This window comes from Balaenoptera physalus, assembly GCF_965194825.1.
Source record: "Balaenoptera physalus genome assembly, chromosome: 16".
NCBI classification, from domain to species: domain Eukaryota; kingdom Metazoa; phylum Chordata; class Mammalia; order Artiodactyla; family Balaenopteridae; genus Balaenoptera; species Balaenoptera physalus.
The window spans coordinates 42,978,165-43,005,477 of NC_138898.1; the positions used below are offsets into that span (position 1 = coordinate 42,978,165).

General features: G+C 36.8%; 1 protein-coding gene across 9 annotated transcripts in view; it reads left to right on the forward strand.

Moving 5' to 3' along the window:
* The window catches only part of MACROD2 (mono-ADP ribosylhydrolase 2), a 1,951,733-nt gene that overhangs the window by 464,781 nt on the left and 1,459,639 nt on the right, over positions 1-27,313 (forward strand). For all 9 annotated transcript variants that reach the window (XM_082428622.1, XM_082428620.1, XM_082428619.1 and 6 more), the window contains exon 4: positions 3,658-3,687. In XM_082428622.1, coding sequence (XP_082284748.1) covers positions 3,658-3,687 — 30 coding nt within the window. The remainder of the gene's footprint in view (positions 1-3,657; positions 3,688-27,313) is intronic.

Here is a 27,313-nt window from a genome sequence, read left to right on the forward strand (position 1 = left end):
CAGCACTATTTACAATAGCTAGGTTATGGAAGCAACCTAAATGCCCATCGACAGATGAATGGATAAAGAAGAAGTGGTACATATATACAATGGAATATTAGCCATAAAAAGGAGTGAAATTGAGTCATTTGTAGAGATGTGGATGGATCTAGAGACTGTCATACAGAGAGAAGTAAGTCAGAAAGAGAAAAACATTTTTCGTATATTAACGCATATATGTGGAAACTAGAAAAATGCTACAGATGAACCGGTTTGCAGGGCCGAAATAGAGACACAGATGTAGAGAACAAATGTATGGACACCAAGGGAGGAAAGTGGCGGGGGCAGGTGGGTGGTGTGATGAACTGGGAGATTGGGATTGACATATATACACTAATATTTATGAAGTGGATAACTAATAAGAACCTGCTGTATAAAAAAAAAATAAGAGTAGCAATTAGCCATTGCTACTATGAAAAATAATATATGTATATGGCACTATCTATGAAGTAGTCCTGACAGGGAGTGGAAAAGTGAGCCTAAATCTAATAAACAATAAAAAATTAAAAAAAAATAAAGGAAAATAGTGTTGATTCGTAAGCATGCTCAGAGAAGAGATTTTTAAATCTCAGTTTAGAAGCAGTAGCATCATGCTTATCAACTTTAAGTTTTCTTTGTTCCTTTCTCCTTTACCTTCCCTGTGAAACTCTAGGAATAACAAGAGGCATATCCAAAATTCCCTCTAGCAGGGGACCTAGAGAGGGACGTAACTATATAAACATATTTCATACAATTTTAATCACTATTTCCGAATAAACTTTTAAGAATTTCTTTAACAGACCTTGATCTTACAGTAAGAAAAGGACCAAAGTTTGCTCTTTCCACACACTTCAGTAAACAAAAAACCTCTTCTACGTCAATAAAGAAATGGGATTAATCCTGCCAATTATCTCACTATTGTAAAACATGTATTGAGAACTTATTAAATGCAGGCCAAATTATTAAACTCAGACTTTATCTTTAAGGGCTTCCTCTCTAATTAGGATATACCTCGATTTATTAGAAATAATTAAGTAAAAATTAAATGACTACTAATTTTAGAAACACAAAAGTCATTTTCACTTTTGTAAAATGGAAGAAATAATATTAACCCACCTGACCAATAAATGTTGACAATGAGTTATATTATGCATAAGGTGCTTTGTGAAGGTAGAATAATATTAGAAATCATAATATAGTTTCACTTTTATTTGCCAATATTTTTGTCACTTTTACTGAAGAAAATTGTCTTGATATTTTTCCTAATAATGTAAACATTTTTTTTTAATTTTTAGAGAACAGAGATTGATAAAATAGACTTAAATTTGATGGGTTCTTTAGAAAAATCATTATTAGGATTACAGTTATTAGAATTGCTTTGAATACACTTAAACAGCTTAGATTAAGATTCTATTACATGACTGGTAATGCACATGAAATTATCTTAAAAGTGATTGTGCCCTATGTAAGTGCCACAGTTTTATAAAATACTTCTATGTAGATGTTAAAATGTGGCCAGACATGCTCACCTAGACGTGGGCACACATCTGACATAAACTGACTTGATGGTTCTCCGGGACTGGAGTTCCAGTTCCTACACCTGCTCCCACACATCCACCCACCTCTATTGGACGAGGGCCTGGTTAAACAGATGGGTCTTGGGCTGTGCTCTCAAAAGAGGCAGCCTCCACCTTTATTAAGCAAAGCATTGGGTGAAAATAGGTTATATTGTGTTACTGTGATTCTGGGCATGATAATTTGAGTGTAAAGCTACTATTCATTGCTGTTGTTGTTTGTTGTTGGAAATAAATTTTTCTTTATGAATGAATATGTATAAATTGGAGGACAACAGATGGAGTTTCTGGGATCTGAGAAACCTATAGACAGGGAAGGAGTTCTCAGTCAAATATAAAAATAAAAAATCGGCAGGAGTGTGAAATGCCATGCAGTTTTATAAATGCATGTAGCTAAGATTTTTAAGAAAATGTTTGGGTTTGCCAAGAGACATCATGAAATTTCTCCCATCCACTAAAGGGTATGGAACCAAGATAGAATTCATAACATCTTTCCTCATGCCCTGTCAGCAAGTTAACACTTCAACAGTTACAAAGTTTGATTTGGGGCAGGGCATTAAGTCCTGGATACGATCTATGTAAATACTACACATTTTCACTGTGAAGTCAGAAGGATTTGGGGGACCTGAGGTGACAGGGTGGCAGATGACTTTATAATATCTGAAGTGCGACTTCCCTGGTGGTCTAGTGGTTAACACTCTGCGTGCTTCCACTGCAGGAGGCACAGGTTTGATCCATGGTCGGGGAACTAAAACCCCACATGCCACGTGGCGCGGCCCAAAAAAAGAAAAAAAAAAAAGTTAAAAAAGTAAATAAAATGTAATATCTGAAGTGAATTTTTTTTATGGTTGACTAATGGCGTTGCTACGCGGTCCATATTTGTGATGAAAGCACTGAGGGGAAGGCGTGAGCAGCAATTAGATGGCCCTGTACTTGGAAGATCAGATGAGACAAGATTTGATGCTCTAAGATTGACATATTGAGAAAACCTTCAAAGGCGTTTGTTCTCCACACATTTTCATGATGTTCTCTTTAGTGTTTCAATAATTAGCAAACCATCACATATGAATATTGGCATTTATTCTTAAAATGCTCCATTATTTATTGATAGAATCATTAACACTCTGATATTTGCTTCTCTTATTATGGCAGTGCGTGGTTTGTGGACATCACAGGAAAATTCAAGTTAAAGATTCCTATTCCTCTTTCTTAAATGATTTCTTTAATCTTTTGGTAGCTCAGGTTTCTCCACAAAGAAAGGGACTTTGATTACCACATACTTTTTTTATGTTGCTGCAGGACTTCTGTTTTCTGGCTTTTGTAGAGACTAGATAAACACAGGCGTAAAGTTGCTTAATACTTCAGCAGAAAACTGCAGTGGAACCTTCTGGAAATCTGACCTCTTTAAAAAAATCTAAATGGAATGGTCTTATATTTTGCATATTATTTGACTTCATAATTGTATGTGCTAGGTTAATGGATAAATGGATAAGAAATGACACATCATTGTTTTACAAAAATATTTAAAATTTATTTCTTTCCCTCAAACAAAAAATTAATGTAAAAACGAATAAATCTGTCACTATTTGAGTTCGTTCTTATTGCAGAATGTCTTGAGATAGCTTTATTTGATGGTGTTTAATTTAATTAAAATTATCATTATACTTTCTTGTTACATTGTCCTTTGAAATTGTTGAAATTGCCTAAATAACATTTTTCTATCTCTAGTTGATAAAATGGAGAAACCAAAAGATTAATTTAGATACAGAATGGAAAAAAAAGGATCACATATGTACTTCATTTTATTGGAAGGAAGCACATTGTAAAAATATTCATTTGAAGAGAAAAAAAGAGAAAAATAGTGAAATATTTCAATTTTCATACCATAATAAAACAGTAATAAAGTCTGTCTTTATATGAAAGTACATATCGTGATATATATATATGTGTGTGTGTGTGTGTATGTATGTATAGCATGATCATTACCAACTTTTCTTGAACTGCTCTGGCATATTATATTCTTATATATTATTTAATGTCTTTTATTTTGTTTTCTTTCAAACAGCAAATGCCAGTCTTCTTGGAGGTGGAGGTGGTAAGTCCTGAACATCACTTAAAATATATTTTATTACTACACCAACCATAAGATGTTTAGCAAGTTCTGTGATACTTTAAAGAAAATTAATTTTGCTGTAGTCATCAACCATGCAAATTATAATCTTAGAAAATTTATAATAGAAATACCTTGGGTTTGCCTAAATGTTATTTTAACTGACTTCAAAATATGCAGAGTACTGTTGTTGTTCTCATCAAGCTTTATATTTCTATCTTTGGCATAAACTATAGCAACAAAAAGCTATTGAGATGAACACACATATGGTAGATGATAGTCACTGTTTAAAAAAATTTATTTTATTGAAGTATAGTTGATTTGCAATGTTGTGTTAATTTCTGTGTGCAGCAAAGTGATTCAGTTATACATGTATATAAATATATATACATTCTTTTTCATATTCCTTTCCATTATAGATTATCACAGGATATCAAATATAGTTACCTGTGCTACACAGTAGGACCTTGTTGTTTATCAATTCTATATATACTAGTTTGCATCTGCTAAGCCCAAACTCGAAATCCATCCCTCCCTCACACCCCCTCCACCTTGGCAACCACAAGGCTGTTCTCTATATCTTTGAGTGTGTTTCTGTTTTATAGATAAGTTTATTTGTGTTATATTTTAGATTCCACATATAAGGGATATCATATGGTATTTGTCTTCCTCTTTCTGACTTACTTCACTTAGTATGCTTATCTCTGGGTCCATCCATGTTGCTGTGAATGGCATTTCATTCTTTTTTATAGCTGAGTAATATTCCATTGTGTATATATACCACATCTTCTTTATCCATTCATCTGTTGATGGACATTTAGGTTGTATCCATGTCTTGACTATTGTGAATAGTGCTGCTATGAACATAGGGGTGCATGTATCTTTTTGAATTATAGTTTTGTCCAGATATATGCCCAGGAGTTGAATTGCTGGATCATATGGCAACTCTTTTTAGTTTTTTGAGGAACCTCCATACTGTTTTCAATAGTGGCTTCATGGTAGAGTCACTTTTAATATGAATTTTAAAACAATACATCTGGAGACTTGTGGTTTTTATCTTCTTTTTTTTTCATAATAATGACTAAAAACATTATGACTTTGTAGCCTGAGAGCTTACCATATCAGTGACTTACTGTGAAAAATAAAAAAGAAATTGGTAATGGCATTTTGCTTTTTCTTTCTTCCTTTTCAGAGGAGAGAGAGAAAGAGATCAAAGTGAGATGAGGAAGAGAGAGATTTCTGTACTAGGAATTCTTTTTTGATTCTAAAATCTTGGAACTATTTATTATTTTTATTTCTAGGTTGAAAGATGAAAGCTTTCCTAGCCCCAGTCTATACTACATGGTAGGGGAGAAAAAAAGTATACAGTAGAATGGGGTCCTTTTCATTTAGGACCCAGATGGATATAAATAGGTTTGTTTTCTCTCTCCCTCTTCCTCTTGCTCCCTCTTTTCATGTATGTGGTTGAAATAGATATGATTATACAGAGCTTTAGGTTTTCAACAAACAAGTTAGAACTTGTTTACTTGATCCCCAACTTTTAAGAAATGTTATCCTTTATAAATCATCATCAGGAGGTTTCAGCGTAAATGTTATTTGAAAATTAAAATTTTAACCATTGTTCCCATATAAGAATCAATAGATTTTTAAAAACAGAATGTTGGAAATAGAAATGATAGAAAATAGTTTAAACTAGAAAGTGCTCTTCATATTACCACATGTCAATGCACATTCTATAGCAGAGTATTTTTCTTCTTCCCCAAATTACTTTAGAAAATATAAATATACAGGGTTTCTCATTGTTCTTCTTCTTCTTTTTTTTGGTATTCTTTGGGAACTAGAAGAGAAATTTTCCTTAGGAATGTACTGGATTCCCAATAAATTTTTATCTCTAGATTTCTTATAATATGTGAAGGAAACATTAAAAAAGGCATTCATAGTGATGATTTTCTTACATGACATACTAGTATTTTAACAAATTTGACTAGTACTGTTAAATAGGATAAAAAAAGTTAAAATTGAGTCTACATGTACAAATCTATCAATTTAAAACAACAGACAAATTAGCTAGAGAGTTAATTTATGGTTCTTGGCTATTTAAAAAAAAACTGAATTGACTAATTATATAAGTTAAAATCACTTTAGCTGCCCATAACAGAAAACCCCCAAATAAAAGTGACTTAAAGGAGATAGAAAAATGTTTCTGTCCCCTGTGAAAGTAGCTTAGATGTAGACTAGAGTGGCTGTGCAGTAATTCCATCCTGTCATCAAGTGCTCAAGCTCTGGCTTTTCTGCTCTTCCTTCCTACTGTGTGGAACTCAAGGTCCACAGAGGCTGCTGGACTCTAGGCATCAAAAATATGGGTGTCAGGAGGAGTAAGAAAGGCAAAAAATCAAAAAGGTGGCCCCTAAAAGACAAGCCAGTTTTCTTTAAGCAGCTTTATCTGATGTCTCATATCCTTGAATTGATCAAATGTTAATTCATGGATAATATAGTTTTATGCCAGGAAGAAATGTGCTCATCAAAAAAAAGCAGTGTTCTGTTTTCTAAGGAAGAAGGGGAGGGTGGAGGTTTGGCAGGCAGTGAGCAGTCCCTGCCATTGTGGGAAGGTAGGCTGCTGTTCAGGTACCCTTGTCAAGCTGCTTTGTTTCAATATATGTATACATGGTTGGTGTGTATAGAATTAACTCTAGTGAGTTGGCCTGTATTTCCTTGTGGTTCCTTCAACCTCTGTGGGAAGATACAGTGTACATTTTTAGCAACGGCAGGACGTTCAGGAATGGGCAAACTCAATGTTCTGTTTACCTGAAGTATATACTTGACTGTCTTCCAGGTGGTTGATTTTGCTAAATGCAGTTATTTGCCATAATTTCTCATTTCTGAATTCTAAAATTAGCAACTCAATATCATCATAAAGATAAATTATAAGTATTTAAGATGGCTGTAATTTCTTTCATTAAAGTAGGTCATTGACAGGTTTAATTCATTTATGCACTTCTGGAGATGTCAAGATTGCTCTAAAATACATGTCTGATTTTTGGAAAGCTGCATTTAAAAATTAAATTTAAGGAATACTTTTAGCCTTCTCTGAACTGATTTTTGGCCTTTTGATTCTATGACAAATCTTATTAATCCTGTCAGTGATATTTGTACAGCAAGAGCTAATAATCGTCAATAAGGAGCCTTGAACTGATACAGTCCTCGTGGATTTGATCAATGATTCCTTTTATTGATTTGAATTAATATCCCTTCAGAAACCTCTAAAGGAAATAATTCTTTGATTGACTAAACAATTTGATCAAGAAAATTTGGGACCACATAAAAAAAATAATAATAGTACCTTAAATACCATTTCTTCAGGTTCTCAGGAGGGCTTCCCCCCAGTTCTGTATAAGTAGCACTTGAAATTTAGGCAAAAATCAGTCTATACAAAATTTTATTATCTATAATGTTAGCGTTTTGCTCTTTTTTTTTTTTTTTTTTTTTTGGAGTGCTTATGATGAAGACAAGAGATCTCCTAAGAGGAGATTTTTAAAAGGTCACAATCACCCACTCAGTTTTAATTTTAAAGGGAGAGAATCATTTCACATAGGCATGGATTTTCATCTTTGGGCCAGAGGTCACTCTCTTTAGGAACTAAGTGTCACTTAGTGTCATTGTAGTGAGTATAAGTGATAGGGCTTCAACTACCTAGTCATATCAGTTAAAATACTTGGTAAAATGGATCATCTATGTATATATGTCCCAGATATGTTAAGGGCAAATAAATATACTAATATTTAAGTAAGAATGTGGCTGGTCTATAGTGACTGGATTCTATATTTCAGGAAGCCTTTATATAATCTATGTAATGGTATAATGTCAAAAAAACCTTAGAAGTTCTATTAATTTTTACAAGCTCTCCATCATTGCTCCCAGTACTAACCTGCATAGCAGTATAGCACATTTAGATATAAAACAAGTAAATTTTATTTTCTCATAGTCATTTTCTTAGTCAGGGTAGGCTATATTATGCTGTGGTAACAAACCTAAAAATCTTAGTGGTTAAAACAATAAGGTTAATTTCTTGCTCACATCAATGTTGAGTAGATTGGTGGCTGTTCTACTCAGGCTCTCCTATAGGTGGTGACACAGAGTCTCAGGTTGCTTCTCCATCTTGTAGCTACTCTATGTGGTATGCGGCTCCAGTCACAAAACAGGAAGAGACAGCTGGTGGATCTTGTGGGATGTATTTACAGAGCAGTTCGTGAATGGCTTATGTCACTTCTGCCCACGTTCCATGGGTCAGAATTCAGGCAAGTGAGCCCCAACCTAAATACAAGGAAGCCTGGGAAGAATGGAGTCTTCCAGCGTTCCCAGGAAGAGGAAATGGTGTGGTAAATACATAGCACTGTTTCGGCCACGATGCTCAAATGAGATCAGTGTTATTTATTATTATTATTATTATTATTACTTTAATCACTGAGGGAAATGTGACTTAGGGAGATTTAGTGACTTCTTCAAGGTCACACAGCTTATAAAGTGCAAAGGTCCAATAAGAAGACAGGGTTCTTGACTGCCACTCAGGGCTAGTGCCTTTGCTCTGTGATTTTTTGTTTTTTTAACATCTTTATTGGAGTATAATTGCTTTACAGTGGTGTATTAGTTTCTGCTTTATAACAAAGTGAATCAGCTATACATATAAATATGTCCCCATATCTCCTCCCTCTTGCATTTCCCTCCAACTCTCCCTACCCCACACCTCTAGGTGGTCACAAAGCACCGAGCTGATCTCCCTGTGCTATGAAGCTGCTTCCCACTAGCTATCTGTTTTACATTTGGTAGTGTATATATGTCCATGCCACTCTCTCACTTCGTTCCAGCTTACCCTTCCCCCTCCCCATGTCCTCAAGTCCCTTCTCTACATCTGAATCTTTATTCCTCTCCTGCCCCTAGGTTCTTCAGAACAATTTTTTTTCTACGTTCCACATATATGCGTTAGTATACGATATTTGCTTTCCTCTTTCTGACTTACTTCACTCTGTATGACAGTCTTTAGATCCATCCACATCTCTACAGATGACCCAATTTCATTCCTTTTTATGGCTGAGTAATATTCCATTGTATATATGTACCACATCTTCTTTATCCATTCGTCTGTCGGTGGGCATTTAGGTTGCTTCCATGTCCTGGCTATTGTAAATGGTGCTGGAGTGAACATTGTGGTACATGACTCTTTTTGAATTATGGTTTTCTCAGAGTATATGCCCAGTAGTGGTACTGCTGGGTCATATGGTAGTTCTATTTTTTGTTTTTTCAGGAACCTCCATACTGTCCTCCACAGTGGCTATATCAATTCACATTCCCACCAACAATGCAAGGGGGTTCCCTTTTCTCCACACCCTCTCCAGCATTTATTGTTTCTGCATTTTTTGATGATGGCCATTCTGACTGGTGTGAGATGATACCTCATTGTAGCTTTGATCTGCATTTCTCTAATGATTAGTGATGTTGAGCATCCCTTCGTGTGTTTGTTGGCAATCTGTATATCCTCTTTAGAGAAATGTCCATTGAGGTCTTCTGTCCATTTTTGGATTGGGTTGTCTGTTTTTTTTTTGATATTGAGCTGCATGAGCTTCTTGTAACTTTTGGAAATTAATCCTTTATCAGCTGCTTCATTTGCAAATATTTTCTCCCATTCTGAAGACCATCCTTCCGCTTTGTTTATGGTTTCCCTTGCTGTGCAAAAGCTTTTAAGTTTCATTAGGTCCCATTTGTTTATTTTTATTTCCATTTCTCTAGGAGGTAGGTCAAAAAGGATGTTGCTGTGATTTATGTCATAGAGTGTTCTGCCTATGTTTTCCTCTAAGAGTTTGATAGTGTCTGGCCTTACATTTAGGTCATTAATCCATTTTGAGTTTATTTTTATGTATGTTGTTAGGGAGTGTTCTAATTTCATTCTTTTACAGGTAGCTGTCCAGTTTTCCCAGCACCACTTATTGAAGAGGCTGTCTTTTCTCCATTGTATATTCTTGCCTCCTTTATCAAAATAAGGCGACCATATGTGTGTGGGTTTATCTCTGGGCTTTCTATCCTGTCCCATTGATCTATATTTCTGTTTATCTGCCAGTACCATAATGTCTTGATTACTGTAGCTTTGTAGTATAGTCTGAAGTCAGGAAGCCTGATTCCTCCAGCTCCACTTTTCTTTTTCAAGATTGTGTCCCTGTCTTGCTGGTTGTTTGGCATAGGGTGTCCAGCACTATAACTTGTTGGTCGTTGAATGGAGCTGGGTCGATGGAGATCTCTGGGAGAGCTTTTGCCGTTTGATATTATGTGGAGCTGGGAGGTCTCTGGTGGACCAATGTCCTGAACTTGGCTCTCCCACCTCAGAGGCACAGGCGTGACACCCGGCCAGAGCACCAAGACCCTGTCAGCCACACAGCTCAGAAGAAAAGGGAGAAAAAAAAAAAGAAAGAAAGAAAAAATAAAATAACATAAAGTTATTAAAATAAAAAATAGAAAAAGGTTATTAAAAATAAAAAAAATTTATAAGTAATTTAAAAAAAAGAAAGAAAAAAGAAGAGAGCCACCAAACCAAAAAACAAATCCACCAATGAAAACAAGTGCTAAAAACTCTACTAAAACCAAAAACAAAAAACAAATAAAACGGACAGACAGAGCCCTAGGACAAATGGTAAAAGCAAAGCTATACAGACAAAATCACACAAGGAAGGATGCACATACACACTCACAAAAAGAGAAAAAGGAAAAAAATATATATATCTATATATATTTGAAAAAACGGATGAGGGCCACTAAATCAATAAACAAATCTACCAATGATAATAAACCCTAAATACTAAACTAAGGTAAACATAAAACCAGAAACAAATTAGATGCAGAAAGCAAACCCCAAGTCTACAGTTGCTCCCAAAGTCCACCACCTTAATTTTGGGATCATTTGTTGTTTATTCAGATATTCCAGAGATGCAGGGTACATCAAGTTGATTGTGGAGATTTAATCCACTGCTCCTAAGGCTGCTGGGAGAAATCTCCCTGTCTCTTCTTTGTTCGCATAGCTCCTGGGGTTCAGTTTTGCCTTTGGCCCTGCCTCTGAGAGTAGGTCACCTGAGGACATCTTTTCTTGGCTCAGACAGGACGGGGTTAAAATAGCAGCTGAATAAGGAGCTCTTTCTCACTCAGGCCAGGGTTGGGAGGGGTACAGAATGCAGGGCAAGCCTGCAGCGCCAGAGGCCAGCATGATGTTGCCACAACCTGAGGCGCACCACGTGTTCTCCCGGAGAAGTTGTCCCTGCATCACAGGACCCTGGCAGTGGCAGGCTGCACAGGCTCCCGGAAGGGGAGGTGTGGATAGTGACCTGTGCTTGCACACAGGCTTCTTGGCGGCTGCAGCAGCAGCCTTAGTGTTTCATGCCCGTCTCTGCTGTCCGCACTGATAGCCGCAGCTTGCGCCCATCTCTGGGGCTCGTTTACGCAGAGCTCTGAATCCCCTCTCCTCGCACACCCCAAAACAATGGTCTCTTGCCTCTTAGGCAGGTCCAGACTTTTTCCTGGACTCCCTCCCGGCTAGCTGTGGCGCACTAGCCCCCTTCAGGCTATGTTCACGCAGCCAACCCCAGTCCTGTCCCTGGGGTCTGACCTCCGAAGCTGGAGCCTCAGCTCCCAGCCCCCACCCACGCCGGCGGGTGAGCAGACAAGCCTCTTGGACTGGTGAGTGCTGGTCAGCACCAATACCCTGTGCGGGAATCTCTCCACTTTGTCCTCTGCACCCCTGTTGCTGCGCTCTCCTCCGTGGCTCTGAAACTCCCCGCCCCCGCCACCCCTGTCTCTGCCAGTGAAGGGGCTTCCTAGTGTGTGGAAACTTTTCCTCCTTCACAGCTCCCTCCCAGAGGTGCAGGTCCTGTCCCTATTCTTTTGTCTCTGTTTTTTTCTTTTTTCTTTTTCCCTACCCAGGTACATGGGGAGTTTCTTGCCTTTTGGGAAGTCTGAGGTCTTCTGCCAGCGTTCAGTAGGTGTTCTGTAGGAGTTGTTCCACATGTAGATGTATTTCTGATGTATTTGTGGGGAGGAAGGTGATCTCTACGTCTTACTCCTACCCTATCTTGAAGGTCTCTCTGTTCTGTGATTTTTAATATATCTTTGCTCTTTAGATTTGCCTTTTCTATGCAAAAGTAGGTAACTCTGTTCACACCAGAAAAAATTAAGGAGAGGACAGGAAAACGTGCAGCTCAGACACGGATGATGCTTTCCTTGGCTGATTTTCACAAGTCTTAAGCTCAGTTGATAATTTGAAAGTACATACAATAGCACTGTCTTACGGTACCTCTGGATTGCCATCCAGATTCATATACCTTTTTTGTGTACTTGAGGTTTAGTCTTAGAGCACATTGCATTTTAAATACATATTCACTCATCTGTAATAAACACGTTTTATATGCACAAAATCCTGTGATGTCATACTTTTGGAATATATAATAAAAAAAGCCTTTGTAGCCAATCTTAAATTATGTCAAGAAGCAGAATTAGAAAGAAAAAGCAGAATTAAAGAGCTACTTCCTCAATTCCTTTCAGATTATGTAACAGACTGGAACAAAATTTACAATCTCTTACTTTAGATGATGTCTTTCCTTTTCATCATCACAATAAGACCAGAACCTGCTAATAGAACCCAAACAAGATATGGTTTACGGGTTTTGCTTCCCCTTTTAGTCTGTCAAAGCTCCTGAGAGCTGAAGCCTGAGGCATAATGTTAGACATTTAAGATGACATTTCCTGACAGAGCAGCAATTTAAGGTTGGCTTTTTATACGCTTAAATTTGTAGAACTGCTTTTTTAAATTATACCCACATATACACATACATATATATACATATATATGTATATGTATAATATATTAGTATCAATACTGTAATTCTAGACCTTATCCTTGAGGTGATTCTGTGGCAGATTAATTTTTAAAACTCTAGGTATAAGCAGCCACCACTAAACAAACTCTCAGCCCCAGATGGAATTCATGGGAAAGTTGCTTTTCTAGAATGAGAACACAGCATATATTATGCCCTTCTCCACCACCAAAGGCTTCTTGCTCTCCTTGTGCCTCTTAAAGTGAGCCCAAAGTTTAACAAGGTGAAGTACCAAATGTACTTCAAAAGCAGCAAAATCATAAAAACATTTGGTGTCATGCAATAGATACCATCAGTGTATCTCCACCCACCCATTACCTATTTCTACATACAAACACACATATGAGCACATGTTTATTCATTCATTCACTCAACAAATACTAATTTGGGAACTACTGTGTGTCAGTACTGATTATTGGTTTGGCAATAAACACAGCCCTTTCCCTGTGACCAATCATGGTCTCTGTTTGGCTGAGTTATCTGAGCAGTTGTCATTCCCCATGTTCTTTCAGATGTTCCAAGGATTTTCCTTGCATGGATCTTTTGACTTAAAATGATATATTAATATCAGTAGAATGGGCATCAGGTATCAGATTCCTTCTTTAAAAACCAGAACAGATATCCTGAAAAACAATTTTTTCACAAAAAATCTGAGTTTCTACCAAGAGTTCCTAACATGAGAAACAACATGTTTAAAGGGTCTTTTGAGTGTGTTTAAGTGGAACTGCTTTCATAAATTACTTCTTAAACATTCACAGGCGGAGTGGAGAGCCCTGTCACCCTCCCTGCACATACAGAACCAAATCCCCACAGTGATTACGTGTTTCACTCTGGTTAAACCTTGAGATCTGGCTGGGCCTGAGGCATGCTGGGAGGAATCTAGGAGGGTGGTCCACAGTGAGGGACCAAGTCTGGTTAAAGCAGGTAGCGTGTTGGGGGTGGCCCCTCACGAGAGTCAGTCAAGCATGTCTGGCAGTGAGTTAGCCTTCTGGCCTCTGCTCAGCAGCTGGAGGAGTCCCAGCCATGGGCCTGGGGAGTAGCAACTGTCTCTCAGTCCTGGGATAGAGTAGCCTCATGAAAGAAACTCAGGAGCCCTGGCCTTGTTGGTCAGGTGGGTACCCAGTCTCAGGATTAGAGCTTCAGAAAGGGATGTGATGCTAAATCTATGGAAAATAAGGCTTAAGATCTGACTGTGTCGGGTGGGATTGATCCTGGGCACTGCAGGTGGGTAAGCCTGCTAGGGGCGATAAGGAGGCTCAGATGAGAGGAAGATAGAGGGGAAGGGGAGTGCAGGGACCAGGAGCCAGGCCAGGTCTGACAACATGCAGTTACCTAGTGAACCAGCCTACCTTTGTCCTCCCTCCCTCCCTTCTTCCCTTCCTTCTTTCTTCCCTTCATTTTGCCCTCTTCCTTTTTTCCTTCTTTCCTTTTTCTCTTTCACAGTCAACAGTATGTACTGATTACCTATTGTATACTAGTCTTGACATTGAGGTAGGAAAGATTCTTATAACCAAGTGCAGTCTGAAGTATAAATATTTATTTACACATTAATATAATAAGAACTAGAAAGGTTCTCAATAAAGGAAAAATGAAACAGAAAAGATGAAGCCAACATGTTGGAGTGGTCAGGGAAACCTTCCCACAAGAGGTGACACTGGAGCAATCTTGGAGTATGAGTTATTTTCCAGGAGAGGAAGGAAATGACCCACTCAGTTGTATTTTTCACTGTTCGATGTAGATATATTTTACAGAGATCTTGCTATGCTTCAGCAGTCCTCCTCACTGTTCTGCAGTCGTGTTATCCAGATTTTGGTTAAACAGCTTCCTCTGACCATTCAGGCATGCCACTTAAAATGGAGTGAACAGTGTTGGAACTGAAGAAAGGAACTCTGGTACTAATGGTGTTGGCAGCAAAGGTTCATCACAGCAACCTGAGCAAAGTCTGGTGGTCACACCAACACAGGCTCCTCCCTGCCTTGCCTTTTCCTCTCACTACCTCACTTGCATCTCAGTCTAGGGACAAACTCTGCAGGGGCCCACACTAGTTGGATTTCTAGTATATGTCTTCCTCATTCCACATGAGCTTGTCTAGTTCTATTCTTAGAAGTTTGACCCAGTCCTGATTGCCTTAATCTTGTCTGCCATTTGTCATTAAGCCTTTCAGATGCTTCCTAGCGGAGGAAGGGGAGGGTATAAAATCCACGTCATGTCTCTGCTTGAACTTTCCTTTTTATTGGCCATTCCGAGGACATGCCTTGTTTATTCCACCTCTAACTTTGGTCACCATGACCACTCTATTCTAAAGCTAATTTTGAAATTATTCATCATATTAAGTACATACCTACTTCCCCTTCTGAGTGAAACTGCCCCATCTAAAACCCTGTCAAAGGGGCAGCCCTGTGCAGATAAAATGCCCCTTCTCATTCTGGCCAAGCTGATTGAACCTGGAAGGATACATTCCCCAATTAAGGCATAAACTTTTTGGAAAAAAAGAGGCTTTCTTACTCATTTTTACACCCCTGGCAGCTTCTACCACATGTAGTAGGTATTTCATTTTAATTTTGAGGTATTACTATCTTTCATCCTGGATTTTTAACATGGTTAGATATTTCAGTTTTGACCAGTTTGCTGTAGAAAGATAATATCTTTATCTTTAGATGATCTCTAAATGAAAAGACAAAACTTTAAAAAAGACTTATAGCAGGCAACTTGAGGATCATATGCATGTTTATGCAGTAATTATTTTAAGCACTGTATTACCTTTTATTTCTAAGAAGTTTATATAGCTAGGATATTATCATTTTCTTTTCTTTTTTTTTTTTTTTTTTTAATTATTTATTTATTTATTTATGGCTGTGTTGGGTCTTCGTTTCCGTGCAAGGGCTTTCTCTAGTTGCGGCAAGCGGGGGCCACTCTTCATCGCGGTGCGCTGGCCTCTCACTGTCGCAGCCTCTCTTGTTGTGGAGCACAGGCTCCAGACGCGCAGGCTCAGTTAGTTGTGGCTCACGGGCCTAGTCGCTCCGCGGCATGTGGGATCTTCCCAGACCAGGGCTTGAACCCGTGTCGCCTACATTGGCAGGCAGATTCTCAACCACTGCGCCACCAGGGAAGCCCTATCATTTTCTTTAAATACTATGGTTATATTTTTTAAGTTCTGGGGGAGAAGGAGAACAATATTTATTTGTATAGATGTGGAAATGAAATGCAGAAAATTTGTATTACATGGAAAGAGGGAAAGGCTATTATCTCATTCATGTTTTGTCATGTTGTGCAGGTATTTAACCAGTTATATCTTTCAATCTGAAATATTATTGTCATTATTGATTTTTCTTGTTCAAACCTATTGGCAAAAGTTTAAAGTGCTAATGTGCCAGTTAATAAGATTTAACATTCATTGAGAAATAGAATCAAGGACATGCCTTAGGAAAAGTTTTTATGTAGGTTGGCTTAGCTATTGAACTCTCTATTTCATGCTTGAAGAATGATGGACAATGAGAATTATGGGCAGCAATCTCTTAATATGTTACTTGATTTAGGTTTTTCATTGAAAACAATGAATTGATTTTGTAATACACTTGTAATTTAAAATATTAAGACATAAAAATGGTAGGTTACTTAGAACTGGCTGTGAAGGCATTGAAGCTATAACCTCTATTTTATGTTTCATTACAGTAAATAATCACTTTTTAGGTTCATAATTTTGTGCACCATTAAAAATACTTACTCCTTTTCTCTGACACATGCTTCATTTCATTAGCTTGTGGGGGTCCCTTGAAGCGTTTGTGTGATCAGTGTGTTCAGTCTTTAGAATAAAAATAAAGTAAAACCATTTACTCTGAAGTTTTCATGGCTGAAATTCAATTTACACTTAAATTACTTAAATTAACTTAAATTACACAAGTTAAAATGATACATCTCTGTTGAATATTTCTTCACACAACTCAATAAAAGATTTTAGATGTTCATTGTGATAGGTGTTTTGCCTATTAATAATATAAACCATTGAGACTTAGAAAATTTTTAATACAATAGTGGTATCATTACAGAACAGTTAACATGGGAAGGAATTTTTCACACGTGTTATTGGAGGAGAGAGACCCAACTAGATTGAGGGAAGGACTTTAGATTCTAAAGATATGGTTGACTGAGGAAATCAGAAAATCTCCCTGCAACAACTCATTTAAGTTATGGATAAAATAAAATAAAAATTAATTGTAGTATATTCGTCAGCTTGCAAGAAAGAAATTACATCTTTGGGTGCCATAAATAAGGGAGTACTGAAAAAACAAAGTGAACCAAAACTATAATGTAAACTGTATACTGTAAGTGCCTTGTGGTAGTGTACATGGTGACGGGGCATTGGACACTAGGGGCCACAAAGCTAGTTCTCATTTGGGGATTAGAAATAGGACTGCATAAAGTAGGAGGGTAGAGCTTAGATCCTTACCTAAAGCCAAGTTCATCAAATTGTTATAATCTCAACTGAAGCGTGGATTTGAAAAAAATTCCCTACCGGTTCAAGAAAACTATGGGGAAGACTCCTAAAAAGTTGGTATCTTGATCCTGAAACTTCTTTGTGTTTGGTACTTAAATCTACACTACCTATGTGTCTGAGAATCCCAAACACAAGAAATTAACATAAAAATTGGCCCCCAGGGCTACTGTTAGGGGCAAACTCACAATCACTCTGAAGGTAAGTGCCCAAGACTCAGGCCATGGGGTTTTCTCACAAAGAAAAAGCCATGCCAAAATTACCTCATTCTCAGAAATTATAAAACTCATTAGGAACTTTACAGTGGATAAGCCTGATAAACACCTCAGCCAGGTAATGAAAGTCACAACCAACAGTGATAAATCATGATAGGATGTACTTTGATATGATATATTGAAAATGCCACACATTACCTCTCTTATTTTCCTCTCAAACTTTATAACTCCAATCTAATTGTGAGTAAAGTATCATACAAATTCCAATAGAGGGGCATTCAACAAAATATTTGATCAATATACCTTGAAACTATCATATTTTGATATCATTTAAAAAAGGAAAATTGGAGAAACTCTCACAACTTAGAGGAGCCTAAGGAGACGTGTCAACTAACTATAATGTAGTATCCTGGATGATATCCTGAAACAGAAGAAGACATTAGGTAGAACTAAGGAAATATGAATAAACTATGGACCTTCGTTAACAATTATATGTCAGTGTTGGTTCATTAATTGTAACAATGTACCACACTTATTTAAGATGTTAATAATAGGGGGAACTGGATGTGAAGTACAATGGGAACTTTCCATACTATCTTCTCAATTTCTCCATAAATCTAAAACTCTTCTAAAAGATAATCTATTACTTAAAAAAAAAAGGAAACAGTCCAAAATCCACACCAAATATGCAAGAGTCATGGATATCAGGATCAGACTCCCAAGAACTTAAGGTAGCTAGATAGCATCCTAAAAGAGAATCAAAAATATCAATAAATATGTTTAACACAATTAAAACTATAAAAATGAGAATCTAAACTCTAAGATAAAGTGATAAAATATCATGGTCAAGAAAAGGCAGATGTTAAAAGAAACAAATACACATCCTAGGAGTGAAAAATGTGGACTTTGAATTAAAAACTCTAATAACAGATATTATAACATCATATTAGACGTAACTGAAGAGAGAATTGGTGACTTGGAGGATAGCACTTCCAGAATGCACCACAGAGATATAAATAGATGGTAAATATGAAAGGGAAAGTTAGATAGAGGGCGGACATTCAACACATATACAATGGGAACTCCAGAAAGTAGGACTGAAAAAAAGGCAATATATGAGGAGAAGATAGTTGAAAAATTTTCACAATTGCCAAAGAAAGAAATTATCTCAAAGAACACACATTATTGATTTCTAGTGAGGAAAAAATCAAATCAAGAAGTGGACACATTATTGTAAAGCTATAGAACATACAATAGAAAGGTAAAGATTTAAGAGACATCAGAAAGAAAGTATTTCCTATGAAGAAACAGCTATTAGACTGACAGATAAATTATAAGCAACAATAGATACTAAAGGGCGATGAAGTAATATCTGAGGGAAATTAACGTCAACCTGGAATTCTTTGCCCACAGGAACTATCATTCACTAGCGAGGCAAATATAAAGACATTTTCAGATAAACATTGAAAAAATTAATCATAGATCCTTGCTGAAAGAGCTGCCAAAATGTAAACTTGAGTAAAAAGGAATTTGAACCCACCTCCCACCTCCCCCCCAAAAGATTGCTATATCAATTCTGTTATTATTTTTTAAAGTTGATAGAAAATTTTAAACATGTACACATGCAGATTGAAATTGTATAAAGAATCCAGTTTTCTCATCATGAAGCTTCATCAGTTTTCAACTCTTAACCAATCTTGTTTCATCTACGCCTCCATCCACTCAAACACCTAGATTATTTTGAAGCAAATCCAAGAATCATATCATTTTATCTGTAAATATCTTGATATGCACCTCTCAAAGACAGGGAGTGTATTTTTCTCTTTTTATTTTAGCATCATAAAAATATCATTTTTAAATGTGAAAAATTTCCTTAGTATCATCATTTGTCCGGTCAATGTTCATATTATTCCTATCAACTTATGATTTTATTTTTTACAGTATATTTGCTTGAATTGTGTTGCAAATAAGATTTATATGCTGCTTGGTTGGTATGTCTTTTATGTCTCTTTCAATGTATGGATTCCTCCTCGATAGCTGATCTCAATATGTATCTCTAAAAGATACAGTATTTCTATATGTTTATGCTTTCAACTGGATACTCATTTAAGTTCATTTGTTTCCATTTTGTTTTTGATTTGGTAGGATGGCATTTTAAAACATAGTTTCATAATTGGTGAATATTATTTTACATTTCTTTTGTATTTTTGTTTCATAGTTAACTTTTGGAAAAATGTAACATTTAAGGAACTCTGTTAAGAAATGTTTAGATAGGTAAATCATGCTCAAAGATAGGAAAAAATAATTATGAAATATTTTTTTTAAAATATGAGAGCCCTCTTTGCAGAAATGGAAATTCCTTGGTAAAAATTCTGGACTTTCATGAATGCTCTCACTGTGTTTAGCTAGCTAAATGGGGCCTAAATGCTTAGAAGCATAGATTTATATTTAAAAACAAATAATTTAGAATTAGGAAGTACTTTACACAGCTTCCAGGATATGTCTATATATCTACCTAATTATATAGTAGATATAATATCATGCTTCTGTAGCTTATCTACTTGTGTTAAAGGTAATACCTTTTCAAAACTATACAAAAAAAAAAGTTTATTGAGCTCCTGTTTTTAAACATCTATCCCTTATCCTCAAGGAGACTCTGAATGTGACCTGCAAGTGCGCAGTAGGAAATAAAAGTCCAAGCAAAATACTGCAGGTCAAGTCTCTTGTGTTTTGGGATCACTAGATTATATCCCTTCAGTTTATGGGGGAGAATGGTTTTCTTTACTACATCTGTTGTGGCTCCAGAGAAATACAAAGTGGGGCAATTTCTTTGAAAGCCACTTTAATAATCTTTTCAATTTCAGCACTATTAAGAATCCTTTTTCATTCTTTGGAACTGTTTTCATTTACCGCTAAACTGGAGATAAGCAGTGGAGGATAGTGAGGAGTGAAGCTGGCCAGTTCGGAATGGGGATCTCAGGGGTCCAGTCATAGACACTGTGGACCTGTGGTTTACTCAGAAAGTCCTTTCCTTTAGCTTTACATGATCACGTATTGCTGCAGCTCTGTCTTTGGCCAAAAGTCATTAATTTTATTTTTTTAATAAGTTAAAATAAATTCATTATTTTGTGTCCTAGTTTCCTCCTCTGAAAAGGTGATTATAATGATATGTAACTATTTTACAGAGGTGGAATAACTAATTGCTCATTGTAAAGTGTTTTTCAAATACAAGGTGTTAGATAAATGGTTGTTACCGTAGTTGTCATTATTATTATAGTCTAAAACTGAAAGATGAAAAGGTGCTGGATAATTGTAAGATATGGTGATGTTATATCCAAATAAAGAGGAATAACCTGAATTATTGGATAACAGAAATCCAAATATCTGTGTGTGGCAGGGAGGAGTTTCTTTTGCAGAAAGCTAATATAGATAACGGTGCTTTAGTTAACCCCAAATAAGCCAAAGGATTTTACATGTAAATATAGATGGAAGATTATCCTAATAGTAATTCATTTCATCCTGTGCAGTACTGGTTATAAGGAACGTTTCTCTCAAGCATTTAAATACCCAGAGTCAGAAATTATTATATCTTGGAGCATGATATATTCTAGCTTCTTGAAACCTTACCAGGCCAGGATCAAGTGAGCTAAGCTCATCCTTTAGGGCAGGACATGGGCTGAGGCTGTCTCTCAAAGCACAGGAAGAACAAGAAACAGCAGCATTTCCCTGTTCCAGCAATTACTTGGCACTGGGGAAAAGCTAAGGAATCCCACAGAACAGAGTTGATGGCCCATATACAGTACAGGTCCAGCAGGCAGCCAGGCCTGGAAGTGGAAGGAAGGAGGGATGCATCCAACAGAAGCTTATCAGGCACACAAGAGGTAGAGGATTGGGAGTGTGCTGTACCTTGGAGGGTGGCAGAGAAGACCCCGTATCCTTACCGGGGCCCCTGAACCTAGATTTGAATGGCAGCAGAAGAGACCTGGGCAACAGTTTGGAGCCCAGGGGTCAGTGCTGAGGTTGGTACCCAGACTACAGATCTGAAAAAGTGATACAAGTCAAGCTGCAGCTCAGAGAAGGTGGAAGCCGCTTAAGTATCTGAGTCTCCACAACTGGCTTTGGAAGCAGGGATGAACATAACTTGTGTGTGGAGAATGTCAGTGGACTCAACTATGAACAACTTGGGGGGAAGAGGCAGGAGGACTGAGAAATTCACAATATCAGAGCATTCTCCAGAAGACAGTATGCAAGAGGTGACATATCAGGAGCTTGTAGCTAAAACACTTCCTCTGCTTTTGCTATAGGGTTATTTCTGGCCAAAAAACACAAACAAAACAAAACAACAACAACAAAACCCCCAGTTTTCAGAAATGGCTGCAAGGGGCACAAAGCCCTCCACTAAGCTAAATATCCACCAACATCTGCATCTCAATCTGGAGGTTGAGCACACCCAAGGCCTCAGACTCACAGATGTGTTGTATATGACGTCTGTGTCTGCAGGGTCAGCTCTGTAGGACGTACACAACAAAGACATCTATAAAGGTCCAAGTTTCATTTCTCCTATAATTGGAAAAAGGCATAATTCACTAGTTGGATTTTGTTAAGTCACGAATAATTCTACATCTCCATTAGTCCTAAGCCCCTGCTCTATTCATCAGATGAACTCCTACTCATCCTTTAGGTCTCCACTTAAGTAATCCTTCCGCAGACCCCTCTGCATGCCCTATACAAATCAGGGCTATCATCCTCCCTGCTGTGTCTCCATCAAAGTTAGTGTATTTTCTTAGGTAACTGTCTCCCTTCCCTGATAAATTATAGGTTCTATAATGGCATGGACTATGTCTGTCTTGCTCATTTGCTGTATCCTCAGAACCCAGCCGAGAGTCTGAAATATAGTAGGTACGTACCAACTAACTGCTGGACAGATGAACAAAGGAATGATCACGACAACCAACCTTTATAGGTTACTGGCTCTGTGTCGGGCACTGTGTAAAGTTGGTACACGCATTATCTCCTTCAATCGTGTCAGTAGTCCTAGGAGGTGGGTCTTGTTATTATTCTCACTTTAAAGATGAAAGATCAAAAGTTCAGAGAGGTTAGGATGACAAAATATTGGCAGACGCAATATTTTAACAAGACTCTCTGACTCAGTATCCCCATCTTTAACCATTGTACCGTGAATTCATTAATTTAAATTAACCTGTAATTAATTATGGGAATAAGGATGTAGCCATAGATTTATGTGCCTCTAAACTCTCCTTTTCTGATTTCTCTGAATAACGAATTTGATACTTTGAGAATAAAATTCCCATGTCTCATCCCTATGTCTAACCCTCATTCTCTGGAAATAACTTTTAACCCTCAGAGTTATTTTCTGGGAATAGAAGAATCAGTAATTTCTAGACTTATCTGTCCTTCTGTCTGAGAATTGCCCCTTAGTTCAAGTAAACTACAGTATGTACTCTTTAACCACAGGATTCTTCCTTTTGCTTCATCCTGTGCAAATATTGATAATATTTCTAATATTCAAAATTTGTGAGGATTTTGTCATATTTTTAAATAAAAGAAATAGAACACTATAAAGCTGAAAACTTTTTTGACTTCTCTTCCCAGTTTTATTTCTCCTCCACACAGAAACAATCATTATGCATTTGAAGTGCAACTTTCTGTTTGTCATAGTTCTATATACATATGTATCTATACACAATAGGTAATATTGCTTTGTTTTAAAACTTTGCATAAGTACAGTATATATTATATGCATTCTAAAGTTTGCTTTTTCACTAAGTGTTGCTTAGAGATCATTAATTACAAATTGGTTACTATAAGGATACTTTTGGTTGAAAGAAGAATGGCCTTATGCCTTTCAAATGCAGGTCCATAAATAATGTAGGTTTTAGGAACATACATACCAGTTGTGCAAAAATACATCTTCATTATCCTGGTATAGTCAAGTCTTTTTAGTGAAGAAATATGGTAATAGGGGGAAGTATACATTTTTGGAAAGGCAATAGTACTAAATCTCAGCTTCCACAAGTTTGAATGTAGCACGGTAGTACATCTGGATAACATTCAGGTTGGTGCTCTTAAATCCTTTCTAGTACTTCTTTGCACACATCAGGCAACACTAATTTTTAGCCTAAAAATAGAAAAATATTCCTGCCAGTCTTTGGACCCAAGTTCAAAGGATATGCCAACACTTAATTAATCCTTTGTCAGATAATACAAAATAACTTTGATAAGACACCTACAGTGTTCTTATATTTGTCTATTTTCCCCTGAAATAGAGAACTTCAACAACAATTATTATTATTAAACATGCTCTGAATCAGAGAATATTTCTAATATTTCTAATCTTTAGTGTGCATCAGAATTGCCTAAAAGGCTTGTTAAAATACAGATTACTGAGCGCTTTATAGGTTTCTGGATCAGTAGGTCTGGGGTGGAGCCCGAGAATATGCATTTCTAACAAGTTCCCTGTTGATGCTGACATGCCAATCTGAGGACCCCACTCTGAGGATTTCCCCTCTGAATAAAAGTGATTAAAGAGCAGACTTCAGGCTGTAACAGAATGAGGAGGTTGGTAAATTCTCTAAAAAAAAAACAACGAAAAATAAAAACCTTTAAAGCGGGACCAAAAAAACCCCAAAACCACGTCAGAACTCTGAAAAACAAACCATGGAATACAACAATTTGAGAAGAATTTACACTTCAAAGACTGTTGAATAGCAGGTAAGTTGATTGGAAATTTCAGCATTCTTGCTCCCGTCCCCACCTTCTCAGTTTGGTTGGTATGGAAATTCTGCCAGCAAGGAGCAGGCTATGCTGCTGTGGTCAAGAGACTCACTTGACTTGGATGTGGATGACAATCATGCCCAGAAGATCTGTCAGTGGAAGTGAAGATCTTAGCCAGGTGAAGGGTCAAAGTCTGAGTTGTGGTTGTAGTTGGGACAAACATATTTCTGGCTGAGGCTGAATACATGTGCAGTGGAGACTAGGGAAGCTCAAAGACTTTCGTATACTCTTGGCCCTCCCTGAAGCTATATCTATGTGCACAAGAGACAAACAGGGCCCAGAAGAATAGAAAAGCCAGAGATTTGAAAATAGCCCGAGCTTTGATTGGGCTCTCTTACCCACAGAAAGATGTTTGAGCAAAATTACTATCCAATCATTGGCTGACAACTCAGCTGCAGTTAAGTAGGGGCAATCCTTCACAAGCTGGGATTAAAAATAAAAGCAGGAATTAAAAAATCTAAGCAAAGATATTAGAAACTTCTCATCATGGGAAAGACTTGGTTCAGAGATTTAGCCCAAGTAAGTGCCTAACAAAATGAGCACATAAACCACCTCCCCAACAACAACAACAGCAACAACAAACAACAACAACAATCTTCAGAGGGAAAATAATCAGATTCCAGATCGACTAAAGTGTGTTATCCAAAATGTCTGGTTTTCAAAAAAAAATATGAAGCATGCAAACAAACAGGAACCTGTGACTGATTCTCAAGAGGAAAAAAACATTCAGAAAGTAGAATGGTAGTTGCCAGGGGCCCAGAGGAATGGGGAGTTGTTGTTTAATGGGTGCAGAGTTTCAGTTTGGGAAGATGAAGAGGTCTTGAGATTGATGGTGGTGGTGGTGGTTGCGTAACAATAAGAGTGTACTTACTGACCCTGAACTGTGCACTTACAGACAGTTAAATGGTAAATTTTATGTTATGTGTATTTTACCACCACAACAAAAAAGCAGTTAATAGAAACTGTCACTGAGTGTCCCCAGATGTTCAGTTGAGCAAAGAATTCAGAACAGTATTATAAATATATTCAAGGAACTAAAGGGAATATGTTTAAATAATTAAAGTATGACAATAATGAATCAACAAATAGAGATTCTCAATAACAAGGTAGAAATTTTAGCATTCTGGATTTAAAGAGTACAATAACTGAAATGAAAAAGCCCTAAGAGTGTCTAATAGCAGATTAAAGATGTCAGAAGAAAGAATTGGTGAGCCTGAAGATAGATCAATTAAAATTATCCATTCTGAAGAACAGAGAAAAATGATTGAAGAGAAATGAACAAAGCCTCATAGACCTGTGGGACAAGGACAAGCATAACAGCACAAGTGTGATGGGAGTCCCAGGAATAGAACAGAGAAAGGGAGTGATTAAATATTTGAAGAAATAATGGCCAAAATCTTCTCAAATTTGATGAGAAACATTAATCCACACATCTAGGAAACTCCAAGAACCATTAGTAAAATAAATATAAAGAGATCCACACAACAGAAATTGCCATCAATATGATTAATGGCTAACTTTTATTCTGATACAGTGGTGGCCAGAATGTAGTGGAATAAGATATTCAAAGTGCTGAAAGAAAAAAAACAAAACCAAAAAACCCTTCCAGCTAAGGATCCAATATTCACCAAAATTCCTTAAGAAATAAAGGTGAAATAAAGTCATTTCCAGATAAACAAAGACTGCAGACCTTTCTTATAAAAAATTCTTAAAAGAAATACTAAAGTTCCTCAGGCTGAAAAAAACCTATAGTAGATGGTAATGTGAAACAAACAAACAAATAAAAAGCACCACAAATGATAAATATGTTTTGATATAAAAGACTATTAAATACATTTTTTCACATTTCTTTTATTAACTTCTTTAAAAGATATAGAAAACAAATAGGCAAATTGCACATGTAAATCTAATCATATCAAAAATTCCATTAAATGGAAACATTCCAAATGCCCCAATCAAAAGCAGAGATGATCAGAGTGCATAAAAATAGCAAGATACATCTATATGTTTTCTATGAGAGACACATGTTACAAAGATACAAATATGTTGAAAATAAAAGAATGGAGAAAGATATACATGCAAACAGTAACCATAAGAGTGTTGTAGTTGCTGTCAGGCAAGAAATATTACTAGAGACAAAGCAGTATAATTTATCATGTTGAGAAGATCCATAAAACGGGAAGAAATAACAATTATAAATGTATACACACCTAATAACAAAGCCTCAAAATGCATGAAGCAAAAACTGACATAACTGAAAGGAGAAATAGTATATTCAGTAATGATAATTGGAGATTTTCATATCTTACTCTTAACAGTTGAATGAACGAGGAGACATAAAATTAGCATGGACATAGAAAATTGGAACAATGCTGTCAACCAATTCACCCTAACTGATGTATATACAAGTGCTCCACCCAGTGAATTCAGAATATATATTTTTCTCAAGCAACATAGAACATTTTCCAGCATAGACCATATGCTAGACTAATCAAGAGAAATAAGAGACACAAATTACCAATATCGAGAATGAAAGAAAGAAGGGCCGTCCTTACTGACCCTAAAGAAATTAAAAGGATTACAAGGGACAATTATGAACAACCTATGCCAAAATATTAGTCAACTTAGATAAACTGGACGAATTCCTGGAAATATGTAAAGTCCCAAACCTGACTCAAGAAGAAATATAAAGTCTGAATAGACCTATGACATGTAAAGGAATTAAATTGCTAATAAGGTCTTCCTATGAGGGACATTACCAAAAAAATAGCAGAGTAGGGATTTCCAAATCTCCATCTCTCTAGTAAAGCAATGATTAAGCTGGCAAAAACTATCATAATCAAAATTTTCAGATCTCTCAAATCTAACAGCAAAAAACTTACAACAACCAGGGGAACACTTAAAGAAAAGGAAATACCTGAAATTTGGTGAGAGAGCATTGTTGTATTTTAACTTACCTGCCTACGATCCCTCACTTCCCAGGATAGCAGTGGCCATGAAGACAGTGGCACATGTTCCTGGTGCAGCTTGCTGGTGCCAGAGTGAGCAATATAGACCCTGTTCTCTGAGAATTATGGTTGTGTGCATTGATCTGTTTGTTGCCTCGCTGAGGGTCACCTGAAAGCCTTGTCTTTGTTTCACCTCAGAGCTTTCCCATGGCTTGGGCAACCTCCCAGACAGCATTTGTTGAAAGTGTTTAAAGG